The sequence below is a fragment of the Hydra vulgaris genome, chromosome 15 (genome assembly GCF_038396675.1).
Source record: "Hydra vulgaris chromosome 15, alternate assembly HydraT2T_AEP".
Lineage (NCBI taxonomy): Eukaryota > Metazoa > Cnidaria > Hydrozoa > Anthoathecata > Hydridae > Hydra > Hydra vulgaris.
In genome coordinates, this window is record NC_088934.1 from 32,671,829 (window position 1) to 32,689,224 (window position 17,396).

General features: G+C 26.1%; 1 protein-coding gene across 1 annotated transcript in view; it reads left to right on the forward strand.

Annotated features, from left to right (window-relative positions):
• LOC100202591 (DNA replication licensing factor mcm4-A) overlaps nucleotides 1-17,396 on the forward strand; it is a 57,966-nt gene that overhangs the window by 20,317 nt on the left and 20,253 nt on the right. The window contains exons 4-13 of the mRNA XM_065819369.1: nucleotides 6,781-6,972; nucleotides 7,204-7,383; nucleotides 7,461-7,515; nucleotides 7,666-7,737; nucleotides 7,961-8,216; nucleotides 12,094-12,240; nucleotides 12,487-12,575; nucleotides 12,645-12,747; nucleotides 12,970-13,030; nucleotides 13,106-13,221. Of these exons, the coding sequence (XP_065675441.1) occupies nucleotides 6,781-6,972; nucleotides 7,204-7,383; nucleotides 7,461-7,515; nucleotides 7,666-7,737; nucleotides 7,961-8,216; nucleotides 12,094-12,240; nucleotides 12,487-12,575; nucleotides 12,645-12,747; nucleotides 12,970-13,030; nucleotides 13,106-13,221 (1,271 nt within the window). The remainder of the gene's footprint in view (nucleotides 1-6,780; nucleotides 6,973-7,203; nucleotides 7,384-7,460; nucleotides 7,516-7,665; nucleotides 7,738-7,960; nucleotides 8,217-12,093; nucleotides 12,241-12,486; nucleotides 12,576-12,644; nucleotides 12,748-12,969; nucleotides 13,031-13,105; nucleotides 13,222-17,396) is intronic.

The following is a 17,396-nucleotide window of genomic DNA, read 5'->3' on the forward strand; positions in this document are numbered from 1 at the left end:
TAGTCTTCATTTGAAGTTGAAGAAACATGAAGAAAACACAATCAGCTAGATCACAAATTTGTGACAAGTTCAGATGGTTTAGATCTTCAAAAAGCATGACATTATGCACCAAAGTACAAGTAGTTATGGCTGAAATTGTTTGTTGTTTATATATTATTGACTTAAACTGTGCATTGCTGCAGCTGATAGTGACGATACTAAAAATAAATGTATGTTTCCAGATTCTGAAATTGTTGAAGCGTATCAGCAAAAATTGGTGACATAATATACTTAATTTTTAAATGTTTTAAAACTGGCAACCCTTACATCTTAGAGCTTTTACTAAATATATGAGACCAATTTTAGAATATTGTTCTCCAGTTTGGTTGCCACACCAAAGCGGATTAATTACATTAGTTGAAAGTATCCAAAGAAAATTAGGAACCTTAAAAATTTGTTTTATCATAATCAACTACAGTTGATTGGTTTAGAATCACTTGAAGTTGAGCATCTTAAAAATGACTTAGTAACATGTTTTTAAAATTTTTCACTAACTGGTTTGTACAAAACAATCCATTTTCTATGTAATTGACAGCAATAGCTACACCCAGGGTAACATTTATAAAATAGGCAAACAGATTTGTTGCTTAGATTCAATATAGTTTTTCTTACAGAGTTGCTGACATATAGAATAATACGACCTAGAAAGCTTTGCATGCAAAAATATTTTGTTTAAAATATTATGTTTAAAAATAAAATGAACTCGTTTGACTTCAACAAATATTTATTCTAAAAAGAACAACTATTTGTTTCTTTATAATTTTGTAATAGCTTTTGTGGTGATGCATTTTTAATTTATTTATAGACATGCTGTCAGTGTCCATCTTTGTAGGGGTTTATGTGTATTTGATATTCTAATAAATATCAATCAATTAACTACTTTTTTTTGGTAACGTTAGCGACCATCTTCTCTTGTTACTAGTATCACATTGCGACCATCGACTATCTTCTCTTGTTACTAGTATCACATAGCAACCATCCTCTCTTGTTACTAGTATCACATTGCTTTTGGTCTTCAGATTTACTTGCAAAGAAATTTTTTCTTGTCATAGTTGTTTGTTACTTGCATGTTTTTTTATGAACTAAACAAACTTTCTGGTGCTCTACAAATCATCACAGCAGACAGAATCTATTAAACCATTAATTAACATCTTCACTAGAAACACCAACAATGTTGAAATGGATTCAGCTATTGGGACAAACAAGGTTAGGAAGTGTCAGATTACGGTCCATATTAAAAACTTGTGGGTGAACTGCGTCTAAATATCTCTGGCTAAACATTGATAGGCAAGTATTTTTTATTTCTCCTTTATTGATATTAGCCAGAACATTGTCTGCTAATGCAAGAACAACTATTTGTTTATCTAAATGCCATGTTGATGTTTTAAGCTTTTTACTAGAGCATTTTCAAGGTTTTTCAGCCCATAAGATTCTTTTAATGCCACCGTATCGCATCTTGGAGCAGAGGCTTTTATCTAATTTTTAGGAACACTGGGGGCATGTGTGAAAGTTACAATGAAGCTGCCATCATTAAAATTTTCCTCCTTGTCCACTGTCAGTATCTGGTCAGTAACCTTGGTCATCTGAATTGTTAAAATATATTTTTTTTTTTTTTTTTTTTTTTTTTTTTTTTTTTGTTATTTCACCTCCCCAAGGCCCAGAAGGCCACTACAGACAAGGAGGCTACTTAATTGTGGTTATAACCCTCTCTCAACTCTATAACTCCGAAACACGAACCTTGACGAACAAGGCCGCTGCGCGGAGAAACAAGTTGAAACAAGTTGAGCGCGGTACTACCAGGGACGTGGTGGGGATCGAACTCGGAACCTCTCGCTTATGAAGCGAGCGCTCTACCACTACACCACTACCGCATTAATTTTGCATCAGCCATGAGTCTTGTTCTTGGATTGCACCCAGTTGTCTACAGAAAAAGTGTGTAATTGCACACTATTACTGACCACATATTTAATTTGTTTTTGTAACAACTTGACAATGGTGTTTTAGATTTTTGAAAACATTTGAGAAATGCACTGAAATTAAGTAATAAAGGGAAAAACTGCTTTTAATGATTGTGTACTATGTATGTACTAATGTATGTACTATTATGTACTAATGATTGTGTACTATAAAAAAACATTTTACTTGAATTATCAAAAGATATACACTAAAAAATTTTTGTAATAGTATTTTAATACAATTCGTTCAATTAATTTTAAAAACAGCGAAACCAAAACAATAAGTTTACTACTGCAAAAATATTAACAGTCAAAACTTACATATTTTTAATTGCTATTTTTTTAAACACCAGGTAATTTAAGGATTATAAATGATAAAAAAAGTTTAAAAAAATTAAGGTCCAAAAAATTTGCGTGGTAATTTAGAAAGCAACCAATAAAAAATTATGCTAAAGCTATTTGCGCATTGTATGAAAAGTTGTATGAAAAAGCAACCAATGAAAAATTATGCTATATCTATTTGCACATTGTATGAAGCATTAATATTGTTTTTTGTTTAGGGAAAAAGTTTAAGGAGTTATTTATTTAAAAATTTAAATGTTTTAAATCAGAAATTAGTTAATTGATAATAAAAATAATGCTAAAAAGATGTTTTAAAATAATTTATTAGAGTTTTTTTGTTTTAAAATAACTTTAAAAAGTTTAAATTGTTTTTTATATATTTTTAAACACCTGTCTTAAAATTTTGTATACATATGTGCAAAAGAGTTACAAGCATTTAATTTATTAGAAAATATTGAATAAAATTTAAATAAAATATAAAAGTATTTTGAATCTTATTTAACAATTTCTTTTATTTAAAATATTTGATCACTGTTAAATTCATTTAAACTGTTGTGATTAGTGGTTGTTTTTTAATAATTATATCGTACTTTATAGTGCTTTATTTTTCTAGTTTTATCTGTTGATTTATAAAATGAATAAAGTATTAAAGTTTAAATCATAATCTTTAATAATAATAAAAGTAATGGTAATAATATGGTTTTACAATAAGGTTTTAATTCATAATTCAAGATCAACATAAATATTGTTGAATAACATAATAAAAATTTGTTGAATAACAGCTATTGAGTTTAGTGATCAAATCATTTTTATTGTTTTTAAAAAGCTGAAGACTTAAAGACAGAAAGCATTTCCAGATATCGCAATTCGCGATCACTTATTCGAGCCCTATGATTACATGAATTTAATAATCGAATACATTACAAAGATATTTTTTATAATTCCTCGTAAACTTTCTAATGAAGTGTTTTTACACTATACTAAACACTTTTAAATAAAATTTAAAACATTAAATCATAGAATGTTTAATAAATTTTTTATTTATTTCCAAAGTATTTTCTATGATGAATGTAAATGTTTTAAAACAATTTCTTTGATTAATTTTATAAACAACGAGTACAACGATATGTTTCAATAAACTTTTTTTAGATTCATAAAGGTAATATAGTCGAAAACATAACAAGGTTTTTTGTTTCTTTTGTAAACTTTCTATTAAATGTTTTTATAGTCCCCTTTAAGTATAAAAACACTTAATTAGAGGGTTTACAAAACAACAACAACAAAAATTTTAAACCCTTTATATAAAGTAACAGATATTAATGATTGTTTTAAATAAAAAACATTAAACATAAATTAATAAAAAATATAAAAAAATTTGTTTATTTTATGATTACAATTTTGTGATTGATTTTAGTTTATGATTAGTTTTCTATTTAAAAGAGTTCTCCTAATATTATATATTAGAAATGATCAAAGTTAAAGATATTTAATCTTAACATAATTATAAGCGTAATTAAATAATTTTCTATTAGAGTTTTAATTTTTCAGTTTTATATTAGTTTTGATTTTTAATTATTTTTTAATTTCTCCTTTATTAAGATTTTTTTCCTTTTTTTAAAGTAAAGCTTTTTTATAATTTTGGCCAGATCTTTTTAAATTCAATGTAAAGTGATTTTTGTGAACCCTTAGTACTGCTAAACAAAACTTATTTAATGTTATTAATAAATAATGCCAGTCTATAATTTATAACAGAGATATTTTTCTGCTCATAAATTTGCTTCACAAGTTTAGTGTCAATGTGCAATATTCATCTTTTGCTTTTCAACTTATCTATGATTTCATTTCTAATAAAATCACCCTATTATCTGAAATCAGGTGTGTATAAGTATAAGTTGTACCAGGCGTACCTAAAATAATTATATTATGAAATTTAAATTTTATTTTTATTTTCATAAATTAAAATTAAAAAAAAAAAAAAATATGTAGTTAGGTTTTTAAATGTAGTATTAAAAAGCATTAGAACCTTAAACTGTTTATAGTGGTAGGAGGCTCTATCTGGTAGACCATTAATGATCAGTTTCAGGAAATACCAAGTTCTCATTAAATTAGTAGAACTACAATACATCTTTATTTCATTTTTTTCATTTTAGTCTATATTTTATATATCTGGTAAAATAAAACTAGTATTTTCATAAAACGTATAAAAATACTAGTAAATAAAACAATGTAAAATTTAATTGGGCAGTGATGAATCAGTAAAATAGAATTTGGCTGTGACTGATTGGTGTGATTTGCTAAATAAAAAATGACTAGAGATAGTATTTGAAATATCCAGGTAAAAAGGCTAAATAAAATCATCAAGTTTCAAATATTCATGTCCAATATCCTTTTTAAATGTCAAAAATTCATCCAATTTTTTTTCTCTAAATTTAGAGAATGTATGAAATTTTGAAATTTTTTTAATGTTATTATTCATACTAGAAGCTTGATTCCAAATTTTTCAAAAAATATTTATTGATTTTCTAGATCATGGATTTCAAAGTTTGACTAAATTTTTAGAAATATTGCGTAAATGTAGTCAGATGTATTTTTTAGACTTTAAAATAGAACAAAGTACATGCTTTCAAATGGTTTTTTTTTTTACTTGATTATTAACTAGTTCAGAACTAAAAATGATAAAATTAGTAAAGTAAACATTTTGGCTAAATATCACGTATCGAAATTACACAAAAATAGATTTTTTGTCATTTTTGAGCTTTATTTTCACCTAAAGCCACAAGTATTCAGTAGTTTTTTTAATCTACCATAAAGAAAATAACAACATCTAACATAGACGATTTCTTTTTTTGATTAAAAGCCTTTTTCTGTATGAGGCAGAACTTATAAGTTTCTTCAAAATTTTTAGTTATTTGATATGTTGTTGCTATTAATACTAGAAGATCTATTTAGAAATATTTTACAAAAATACTTATTTGTTCTCTAGAAATTTTACAAATATTTTAGGATTATCACTAGAATGGGATTAACTGTGTCTGTAGTACTGTTATTACTGTAATGTCTGTATTATCGTTATATTGTACAAAAATATTTGAATTCCATCAATATAAAAACATAATTTACTAAACTCAGTCCTGCAAAAAGTTGGTTTTATGCATTTCTATGTCATCATGAACAGCTATTTCAAAAACGTGGTAAATAATTAAGTCTGTCTAGAGAGGTAACTGAAAAAACCATAAGAGATTGGTTTGCTGATATTCCGATGCTTTTGAGAGAAAATGCTTATTGTTTGAATGATTCAAAGCACCATTTTAATACGGAAATTTTTTATTTATTTTCAATTGTGATATCTGAAATGCAGAAGTGTATTCAAAAAGTAAAAGAGCAAGAATCTAAAAATAGAGAAAAATAAATTAAAAAAACAATTGGCTACAGAAAAAAAGTTAAAAATGGCTACAGAGAAAAAGTTGCTTAAAATAAAAGTAAAACTTAAAAGTTTTAAAGAGAAAGAAAAAAAAAAGTTGTAAAAGGAAAGGAAAGTCATGAAGTTGTATCTGAAATTGAATTGCATTCAAATGTTGAGAATAAGGTAGATTATAAATAGTACTTTATTATGATTTCTACCATGATTATCTGAGTCTTATTTCTATAATTTTAGCACTTTTTAGTTTAAGAATTTAAAGGATATGTACTAGAATGATGAAAAAATACATTAATCTCTTATTTCAATTCATATTAGTATTTATATTTATATATAATTAATAATATTTTTACCTTTATTTTTATTTACATATCTAAAAGTGTTTGATAAAATGTTACAAATGCATAATTCTTTCATTTTTAATCATGAGTGCATAATAAACCAGACAAACAATTTTTAGAATATATGATAAGGGTCAACAATGTATACGATAAGAGTGAAACACATGCAATAAGCATTGAAACCTGCATTTTGAAAATTTTGGTTGAAATAAGTATGTAAATGATTTATATTTCAAAATGATTTTAAACAATGAAAAATCAATTTTGTGTACTTTTGAAGCATGATATTTAGACTAGCTGTCTGCCAATCATATAAAATTTATTCTTTTTGAGGTCTGAGATCAACTAGCTAATATATATAATTTTATTAATTAGCTGACATAACATATCAACTATTCTCTTTTAGGTCTTAGATCAGCTAGCTAATGTATAATAATGAAAAAACCATGGGAAAGTATGGGCTTTGTTCTAATTTCAAGTTTGAAAATGCGTTTGACATCATTAGGTCAATAATCCTAGAAACTTTGTCAAACTTTGTAGTCCAATATCTAAAAAACAATAAATATTATTAAAAAAAATATTTTAAAATTAATCTTCTAGTATGAATAGCCAAATATAGATTAAAATTTAGTTTTCATTTAGATGTGATTTTTATCTGATCTCAACTACTTTAATTTTTCAACAGTCTGATGCAAATGATCCTTTATCAAGTGATATTCAAAGTGAGCCGAAACTTGTCATTTGGGGTACAGACGTTGTTGTAACTGACACAAAAGAAAGGTTTCGTCAGTTTGTTTTAACATACATCGATGATGACTTTGATGTAAATAATGAATATGAACAAGACAAACCATTGTATATTCAAAAGCTTGAAGAGGTAAAAAAAAAAAAATAATTAGTTTTATTAACTTTTTGCTGTTGTATAAGAAGATATGCAATTTAAATTGTTATTAAATTTTTATTCTATAATTATATTTGCTGAAAAAATTTAAATTTTATCATTTGGTGTTTGAAAGTTATGGTCCTTTGTTTTTAATATCCATATATCTTGATACTTAGCATCTTTGTTCAACATTAGTATAAACATAAACTGTATTTTTTGATTTAGATTAGCATCACTGAAAATGCTTTTTTAAATATTGATTGCAAACACTTAAAGAAGTACCACAGTGATTTGTACAGACAGTTGATAAGTTATCCACAAGAAGTTATACCAACATTTGATGTTGCAATTAATGAATTATTTGAAGAAAAGTTTCCAGATACTGCTCTTAATCATCAGATACAAGTATTTGTTGTTTGTTTAGTTTTTAACTTTTGAACTTTATTTAGTATTTTTAAAAAAAATTTAAAATTATTTTTCAGGTTCGTACTTTCAATGTTGATAAAACAATGAATATGCGCTCATTAAACCCAGAAGGTAAAATATTTACATTGGTGTGTATATCTAGTAACAGTAATGCAAGAATTAGTATAATGTAGTTTCGATTTTTTGTTTTTGTTTTGTAGTATTGATAATTTGTTTGTATTTCATGCTTTTTTATAAATGTATTTAAATATTATTTTATAGATATTGACCAAATGATAACTATAAGTGGGATGATAATAAGAACTTCCAGTATTATCCCAGAGATGAGCGAAGGTTTGTAAAAGGTTTTTAATGTAAAAACATGTCAAGGTGTTTTTACATTAAAAAGTTTTTTTAATGTAAAAACACCTTGAGTTTTTTTTATAGTCAATTTTAGTTAAGGTTTTTTTTTTACACATTCAGGACTTTTTATATCAATGTATGTCTTAATACTTAAATTTAAAAAGTTAATCTACTATAGTAATAAAAAGGTTTTCTTAATTTTTTTATATTTCAGCATTTTTTAAGTGTAATGTATGTCACATGACTCAAACTGTGGAAATTGACAGGGGAACTATTGTTGAACCAACTTCTTGTTCAAACTGTAATACTCAACAAGGAATGGCACTGATACACAATCGCTCTCGATTTACTGACAAACAAATGGTCAAAATGCAAGAATCTCCTGATGATATGCCTGCTGGACAGACACCACATACTGTTATTATGTATGCATACAGTGATCTTGTAGATACTGTTCAGGCTGGTGACAGGTGTGTTTAGTTTATTTTCTAATTTGAAAATATCTAAGTAAACATTTTTAATTTTTTAATTATAAAATTTGTAATACTTATTCATAATATGAATTTTTAATTTTTTTTTTTTAATTTTATTATCTAATATTATTAAATAGGAAGAGGATGTTGTTTTTTTAGTTGTTATAGTTTGTTTACAAAGTAAAAAGAAAATTCAGATATATGAATTTGAGCAAAGCTATGAAGTTTTATAGATTTATGTTATCATAAGTAATTTTTTATGGTACCAGACGACCAAGTTTTGTGAAGGGTGACTAAAAATATTCCTTTAGTGCAATTAAGTTGCCTGAAAGGGCTACTATGAAATTTTATCAGCGGTTCTAGTTTTGTTTTTTTAAAATTCAAGAATTTTATAAAAAGAAAAGTAACTATCTAAAATAATAAAACTACATTTTTAAAATCGCAGTGTCAAAGTTTGTTTTCTGCATTTTCTATTATTAATTAGAACAGAAAACTGAACGATTGTTTACATGTAATTAAAATACTTCATAAATAAAAACTTGAAAAAGTTTTATTGTGTAAATAAAAATATTATTTTATTTTTATTTTTTTACAAATTTTATATAAGAATATAATTTTATAAAGTAATAAAACTAAATTTGCCAAAAAATATTTTGACAGGCCTTGTTAAGAAGTGTTATGCAGCCCCCTTTTTCACAAATGTCAAAAGTGTTCAGTTAGGCAAAAGCTTTTTTTTTGTGGAATGTTGTATGTATTATTTTTTAACATCGTTTATGTGACGCTCATTCAGAAAATAATAGGTTGTAAAGAAAAAGTACTTAACCTAAACTGAGAATTTTTTAAAGATACAAAATTGTTTTATTAAAAAAAAACTTAATTTTTAAAAAATTGTTTTATAAAAAAACAAAGTTCTGTTAGTGATACCATCTCATCAATTATTTACCCAATACTTTTACCTGATTATCTTAAGCATTTTAAATAATTCTATACTTTTAATTCTATATTTTTATATATGAATAATTTTAGTGCTGCTATTATTATTTTCATTTTTAGTGTCACTCTTTCAATCAGTCTACTGTTTAGTTCACACCATTGTTAACATTTGTTTTCTAATTAATTTGAATATTATTATGATATTAGATATAGTATTATTAATGTTATTACTAATATTAGTTTTCCAACATTTTTTATTTTTATTTCAATAATTGCAATAAAAAATTTTGTTGTTCATAGGTATGCAAATTTTTGTTGATAATGTAACAGCAAATATTATTAATTAACAAAAAAAAAAAAGTATTAAGATCAAACTAGTAGGATACCTGTTGGATATTTGTATTGGAATTTCAAAAATTATTCTTTGTTATTTCAGGAAATAATTATTTTCATGGAAATTCATGTTTATCTGGTGTAGCTGGTACTTCTGTACAGATTAATAAAAAAATTTAAATTCACTTAGTGTAAAGTTGATAAAAGTAAAAAAAGCAAAAAGTTATTTAAAAAAAAAGCAACAAACTGCAAATATGTTATATTTAAAAAGCAAGTAACAAAAAAAACGCAATTAGAAGAAAAATTCCACATTTAAAGGGCCATACTGATCTGTTTGGTAAAGCATTCCTTGTTCTGAATGGCCGAGAAGGAGACTTAAAATGATTTTGTTTTTTTAGATTTTCATTCTGCCCACTCATATTGTCTAGCAACAAAAAACTAACATGTATATTCTGCAAACAGGAAAATGTTGAACATTATTTTATTTGCCATAATATGAACATAATTATTTGACACATTATTGCAAGTAAAATCATGTAGAGAGTTCTTAAGCTATTAAAACAAGAATAGGCAAGGTCTATATCAAATGGATGTAATGTGGGATGAGATTATCAATTGCAACTTAAAGAAAGACTAGAGAATAATGCACCAAAGCAACAGGAGTTAGTTGGCAACAGTGTGTAATCAGAGTTACTAAAGTTCCTAGAGACAGGGTAAAAGTTTTGGCTCATACTAAAAATAAAGTTACTCGATTTTTTCTCAACCAAAAGTCATAAAAGGAACTTGAGCAGGACAAGTTTGTTTAATTAATTTCAGGTGAGTTGCTTTATGTGAATTTTTACAATTTTGATACCAAACCATATCAGTTGTAATTTTTTTTTATGTGCTTTCCTATTGTTTGCAAATGTATCAGTACTATATAAAAACACCTAAATTACATTTTATCTTTATTTTGTGAATATGCCAGAAGGTCACCAGTATTAGTAATAAACTGACAATAAAAAATTGAGACTAAAAAAGTAGATATTTGGATGTTAGTACATCTTCTCCATACTGCGGCCCTGTTATTAACTTCTATGGTGATAACAGGTAATACAGAGTTAATTGTAGTATTGCTTTCAAATTATAACCAAATCATGGAAGTTGATCTAGAATTGAAATTTGGATTTCTTCCCAAGCTGGAAAAACAACATTTCTTCAACATCTAAAAAAAAATGGCATACAAACTCAATGAGGTATTTTTTATTTGTTTTCTGGGTGATGGTGCCTTTTCAACAAAGTATAATGGTTATAAATGTTTTTAAAACTGTATTTATTTCAAAATACTATAGATATTACAAAGGCAGCTCAGAAATTTGCTTGCTTGCTTTATGACAAAAATGGTTATCACAGTCTTGACATTGTTAGATTAAAGGCTTTTTGCCCATATACAAAATATAGAGAGTGCTTTCAACTAACAATCCATTTACTTCACACTTAAAAAGATGTCTATATCAGGCTAATATCTTGGCATCAAAACATATGCAAGTTACAGAATTCAGAGAACTACAGAAAAACTTTTCATGCAAATGTAACAGAGTGAAATTTAAATACACAAGAATAGGCAAATACAAATGTAAGCAATGTCATTATGTCATAGTGTCAATGTCATGTTTAAGACATTTGACTTTTATGAAGTGAAATTCAAATTAATATACAAAACAGTTTGCAACAAATTTAACATAAATTTACCCCTTTTCTGGTATGGAAATCTCAGTTCCTTAGAAGTTATGAAGACAAGCCATTATCCGCAGATTAGAAATATAATCTGAAATTAATGTAATCATATACCCATATAATCATAAAAGTTTTAAATCTGTTGATAAGAACAGTAAAAATTTGTGTTTTTTTGCCAAATTTTTATGATTGCACATCATTCTATTTAAACCAAATATTTTTGTTTTTTCTATAAAGGAGGGGGCGGGAGAAGGATGCTACCAAACTCTTACTTAAAAAAGCAAATATTTCTACTTGGACCCGAAATATCACCCAGAACCTAATGTACCAAACAATACCAAATACAAAACTTTTACAACAATTTTATTTGACTGAGATCCCAATGAATCTCAGCTTTTCTTAATAGGTAGCCGGGCAGGACAACTAGACAGTCTGTTACTTAAAAAAGAGTGTTTATTATTAAAACCTTATTTTGAACTATGAAAATTTTGTGTTGGTTATGAAATAACACTTCAAGTCTTATAAAAAAATCAAAATAATGGTTACTTCAGTGCCAATTTGCCCCACGCTTTTCTTATACACATTTAACGTATAAAAGTAAGAATTTTTTTCACAAAATTCTTACTTTTATACTTTAAATATACTGCGTAGGCGTCATAAACTTTAATTGTGTTATGTTATTATACTAATAACAGATACATTCCACATTTTTATTTCAAATAATGATTTCAAAATAATTGATGTTGGCAATTTTTTGTTAACTTTATCAGTATTGAAATTGAAAAACATTGAATTTTATCTATCATTGTTATACTATTGTTATTTATCACTGTTGTATTATTTTACACTCATGTCAATATTGATTGTTTTTTTACTTTAATTTTAAATTTAGAGTAACAGTAACAGGAATATATCGCGCTACTCCACTTCGTGTGAATCCACGCATGAGAAATGTTAAAGCTGTGTACAAGACATATATTGATGTTATTCATTTTCGAAAGTCTGATAAACGAAAATTGTATGAAAGAGACTCAGACAGGTTTGAGCTTTAAGTTTTTAATTATGTGAAAAGAACTCAAATAAGGTTTAAAAATTTAGTTATGTAAAAAGAAAATAGAGTTTTAAAATTTTGTTTTTTAAAGGAGTTTTTACATTTAAGGTTTTGAAAATAAAAATAGTTTTTTAACTTTTAAAAAGAAACAATCACATCCCTTATATTTTTTTTATATACAAAAAATGGATTATATGTTAAAGTTAAAGTAATTTATATTTTTACTTTCAATAGTCAAGTAACATTTACCCAAGAAAGAATTGAATATTTAAATAAACTTTCAAAGATGCCAGATATTTATGAAAGACTTGCCAAGGCATTAGGTAGACTATTTTTTTATTTTTTTTATTTTCTATTTCAATATAATTTGTTTTAAATTACCTATCTATTAGCCCCAAGCATCTATGAAAATATTGATATCAAAAAAGGCATTTTATTGCAGCTTTTTGGTGGTACAGCTAAAGATTTTACGCATGCTGGTCGTGGAAAGTTTAGGTAATGTTTATTTTAATTTCAGTTTACAATTTTATTACAACTTCATAATACTTGTTCCATTTTTTAAAAATACAAATATACAATATACAATTATAAATCTAATGAAACTATCTGCTTATCTAACATCTTTTTCTTAATTTTTTTACAATTTCTATTTGTGTTAATGTGTATTGTAGTAAATAAAGAAGCAAACAGTTATTATTTTCTCAACTACATTTTTAGATCAGAAATAAACATTCTTTTATGTGGTGACCCAGGGACAAGTAAATCACAACTATTACAAGTATATAACTTTTGTTTCTGCTTATTCTTTAAGTTTGTGTTTAACTATAAAGTGTAGTTTTTATTTCTTTGGTAGTATGTTCACAACCTTGTCCCTCGTGGTCAATATACTTCTGGAAAAGGTTCGTCAGCAGTTGGTTTGACAGCATATGTAACTCGAGATCCAGAAACAAACCAACTAGTTTTGCAAACGTGAGTTTTAGTTTAAAAAAGTTTTAGTTCAGTAGTGGTCTAAGTTTTTTATTGTTTAAGAGGTAAGTTGCTATATAATGCAAATAGTCAAGTTGCTATATGTTAAATAATTTTTTATATTTTTAAATAAAATTTAAATAAAAAGTTTTTTTTTAATAAAAGTTATATATATAATTTTATGTTTTAAAATCCCACAATACTATTAAAGTTTGTTTTCTTTGCTTAAATTTTACATTTACAAACTTATTTAAACATGCAGTCTTGCAAATAGTCTCTCTGAAGAAACAGATAAAACTTGGGCAGATATTAGTTTTCTTGCTATACAGCATATACCCTGGAAAATCCTTACAATATAGAACACAATGCGTTAAAATAAATATATCTGTGATTCAATGTGCAGTCGATGATATAAATGGTATAAATGCATCATTACTATGGCTCCAAATATCTGTTGTAAATGAAATATGATCATGGTTTATAATTTTCCATATGATAATGGTAGTATTATTTTCCTAAAAAATTTTCTACTTGGAATTAGATATTGAAGTTGCAAGTGAGCAACCAATTCAATAAACTGATCTCCAACTACATAAAAATGTTGGTTGTCTCTAGCAATTAATTTTAATATTCTTTGATTAACTTTAGAGGAATGCAAGTCCTTTATGTTCCAAACTTTTTTAGGAACAAAACCATTAATGCTATTTTGTGTCTGCAACTTAATTGTTTTTAGTTTTTCTCTTGTGGTATCTCAGCTTTTGATTTTTTTTCTCTTTTCTGTTCTTCTTGTTTAGCTTCATCATATGTATTCAAATAATATTTTTTTATATTGAGTGGTGTTGTGCTAATATTTTTTGTGGTGCTAACACATATAACATTTTTATGGCATAATTTACATTCTGCTTATGTATCTTTGGCATCATTTGTTTCAAAATATCTCCTAACAAATGAGGAGAATAAAGACATTTTTAGAATTTTGAATATTACTAATAAATTTTAAATAGTTAAAAATTATAGGATGCCTAATACAGTAAATACTTCTATTTTAACCTAAAATGTGTGTGTGTTTGTGTGTATATATATATATGTGTGTGTGTGTGTGTGTGTGTGTGTGTGTGTGTGTGTGTGTGTGTGTGTGTGTATATGTGTATATATATATGTGTGTGTGTGTGTATATATATATATATATATATATATATATATATATATATATATATATATATTATAGATTATAAATATATATTATATAGCCACGATACTGAGGTGCAGGGTTTCATTTTAATCTTGAAGGTAAAAAATAACATAAATATATCTTGTTCTGGCCAAAATTCTATTGACAGTTCTGGTAAATCCGGTTCCGGACTGACATCAGATTACTTATCTAAAGGTGACATCAGACTACTTATCTAAACCCGCAATACAAGTTAAATGCACAAATTTTAATTTTTGATGATATAAGTTAAAACAACTAAACTTTTAAAATATTTTGTAGTTTTATAAATTTTGACATTTAGTTTTTAAAAAGTTGTTTATGACTAACTTACTTTCAAAAGTTTGGTGCATATCTAATATTTATCATTAATACATTATTTAATGATGGTTAATAAATTCCACTTGATTTTAAAATCATTTTGTTGCAAATAAGTTAAAAGCTTTTCACTATAAGTGATGCTATTAGATTTTAAATAACTCTAGATAATATTCATAGTTTTTTTGGTTTTTTTAATGTCTTTTAATGCTGCTCCTAGTGTGATTGGGAAAAATTCATGGAAAAAAACTTGTAAGACAAATTGTTTTCGTAGATCTTCAACAAGGTCTAACAAGTTTACAAAAAATGCCAACATCAATTGTAAATAAGTTTAAAGCATTAAGTAATCAAGCAAAAAGTAGAACTAAGGAGGGAAATTAATAGCCACTGAACTTGCTGAGTTATTTTTTCCAATTCAAGCAGAAGAAAACACAAATAATTATAATCACTGCACTTTCCACTAAAAGTTCAGAAACAGGCAATGAGCCAAAAAGAAAATATTAAACATTTGGAGCATTGTTAGAGGAAAACAAGTTTCTTCAAGAAAAGCAACCAAAAAATGCCAAACAAAAGAAAAATCTTGTTGACATTTTAACACTAACAATATAAGCTGTTTATAAGACAACCATAAATGTAGCAAAAAAGCTTAAAAAGAAAGAAACTAAAAAATATTTACATTTTAGACGACAAAGAAATCTTTTTTTTTTTCATTATTCTTTGTTTTATTTTTTACATTTTATTTCTAACAAAGCCATTTGTAAAAAAAAATAACCAAAAAAAGTTGTCAAATGTATATTTATATATATGCTATAATAGATACATCTATAGATATCAAAGGATTTCAGGTCAGCACAAGTGCCGTTCTTAGCCAACACCAGGTTGGCAAAATTTTGCTTTTGATTTTCTGCATCCTGTTAAAAATTAATGATTAAATACAAAAGCTTTTTTAAAAAATAAATGTTCTGTTACAAATTACAAATTGTTTAGAGAATTCTTTGTGTAACATTTGTTCTTGTAAGGCAGTTCTTAATTTTAATTGCTTTAATAAAAAATTTATTTTAAACTTTAATGTTTCATAATTAATGTTTTTTAAATGCTTCTTTTTCCGTGTATCATAACATAACTATATTTAGACTAAACTTTCCTATTAAACTATTTTAAATAACATTAAATACCCATAAACATGTTTAAAAAAATGCTATTGCAATTTATTTGATGTTAATTGACTTCAAACTAACGTGTTTAACTTTTGATTCGATATCGCAAGGAGTATCTACCAAGATGTCTTTATATAAGGTGTATATATTTATAATTTAAAGCTGAGACCAATTCAGACTATAAGTAAATAATAAAAAAATGCTGTTTAGTATTTATAAAATATAATGTTATTCTTTAGCTCAGTCTGAATATTGTTGTGGAAAATGTATAAAACTATTTTTAATTTTAAATCCATTTTTTTCAAGTTTTGTTGTTTCTATGTCTACATTTTTTTACTATGTAATCTGTTTTAGAGAATTTATATCCCAAGGAGTTTTAATAAACATGATTTTTTCAAAGCTAGTTTCAAAACTGCGCTATCTTGGTTAACCTAAAACATTTCACTTTATTGAAACCTAGTCAAAAGGTTGCACCAAATAATTGAATTATTCATCGGTTAATGTTTTGCAGCTTATTATTTTAAAAAGAGTTATTTGCTAACTGATTGTCTTTTTCAGTTTATTCTAATAACATTCAGAATATTGAAATAGACATTCAGACAGCTGTATTTCAACACGATACGTATACACATATATGATATACGTGTGTATATACGATACGTATATACACACACACACACATAATTAAGTAATTTTAAATGTATTCTACAAAATAATTTCTAGGGTAATATAATATCAATATACGATATTACTCTAGAAATTTTTTTGTTTTATCAATATTTTTATAAAATTAAAATAAAAATCACCAATAAAAATCAAACATCAAGATTTGAAAAAATTGATAATTACTCTACATAGGGAAAACTTTACTGACCCTATATAAATCAGCAGTTGTGTTCAAAAAAGAAAACGAAGTACTAAATCAGCTTTGAGTGCAGAAGCTGATATAGATAGGACTAGGCTCTCGTGAGCGCTCGCTTCATAAGTGAGAGGTTCCGAGTTCAATCCCCACCATATCCTTGGTAGTACTGCGCTCAACTTAATTCTCTGCGTAGCAGATTTCTTAGCAAGGTTTGTGTTTCGGAATTCGGAGTCGAGAGAAGGTTACAACCATAGTTAATTAGCCTCCTCGTCTGTAGTAGCCTTCTTGGCCTTAAGGAGGTGAATTAACAAACAAACAAACAAACAAAAATGCGTGAGAGTTCAGTATGGTGTCATACCTGACATTTTTGAAAGCGCTAGGGTAATAGCTTACTTAGTTTCCTTCTAGTATTATTACTAACTTTCGGTATATTTATTTTATCAGTCAACAGTTGCACAAAAAGATTGTCAATTTTACAGGTCAGAAAGATCACATAATAAATTCATTTCAGCTTAACTATGGGCATCTCCATATAGCTATTTGGATTTTGTTTAAATTTTATGGTTTAGTTTTATTATAACTATGTCAAATGATTATATATATATACACATATATATGTATGTTTATATAT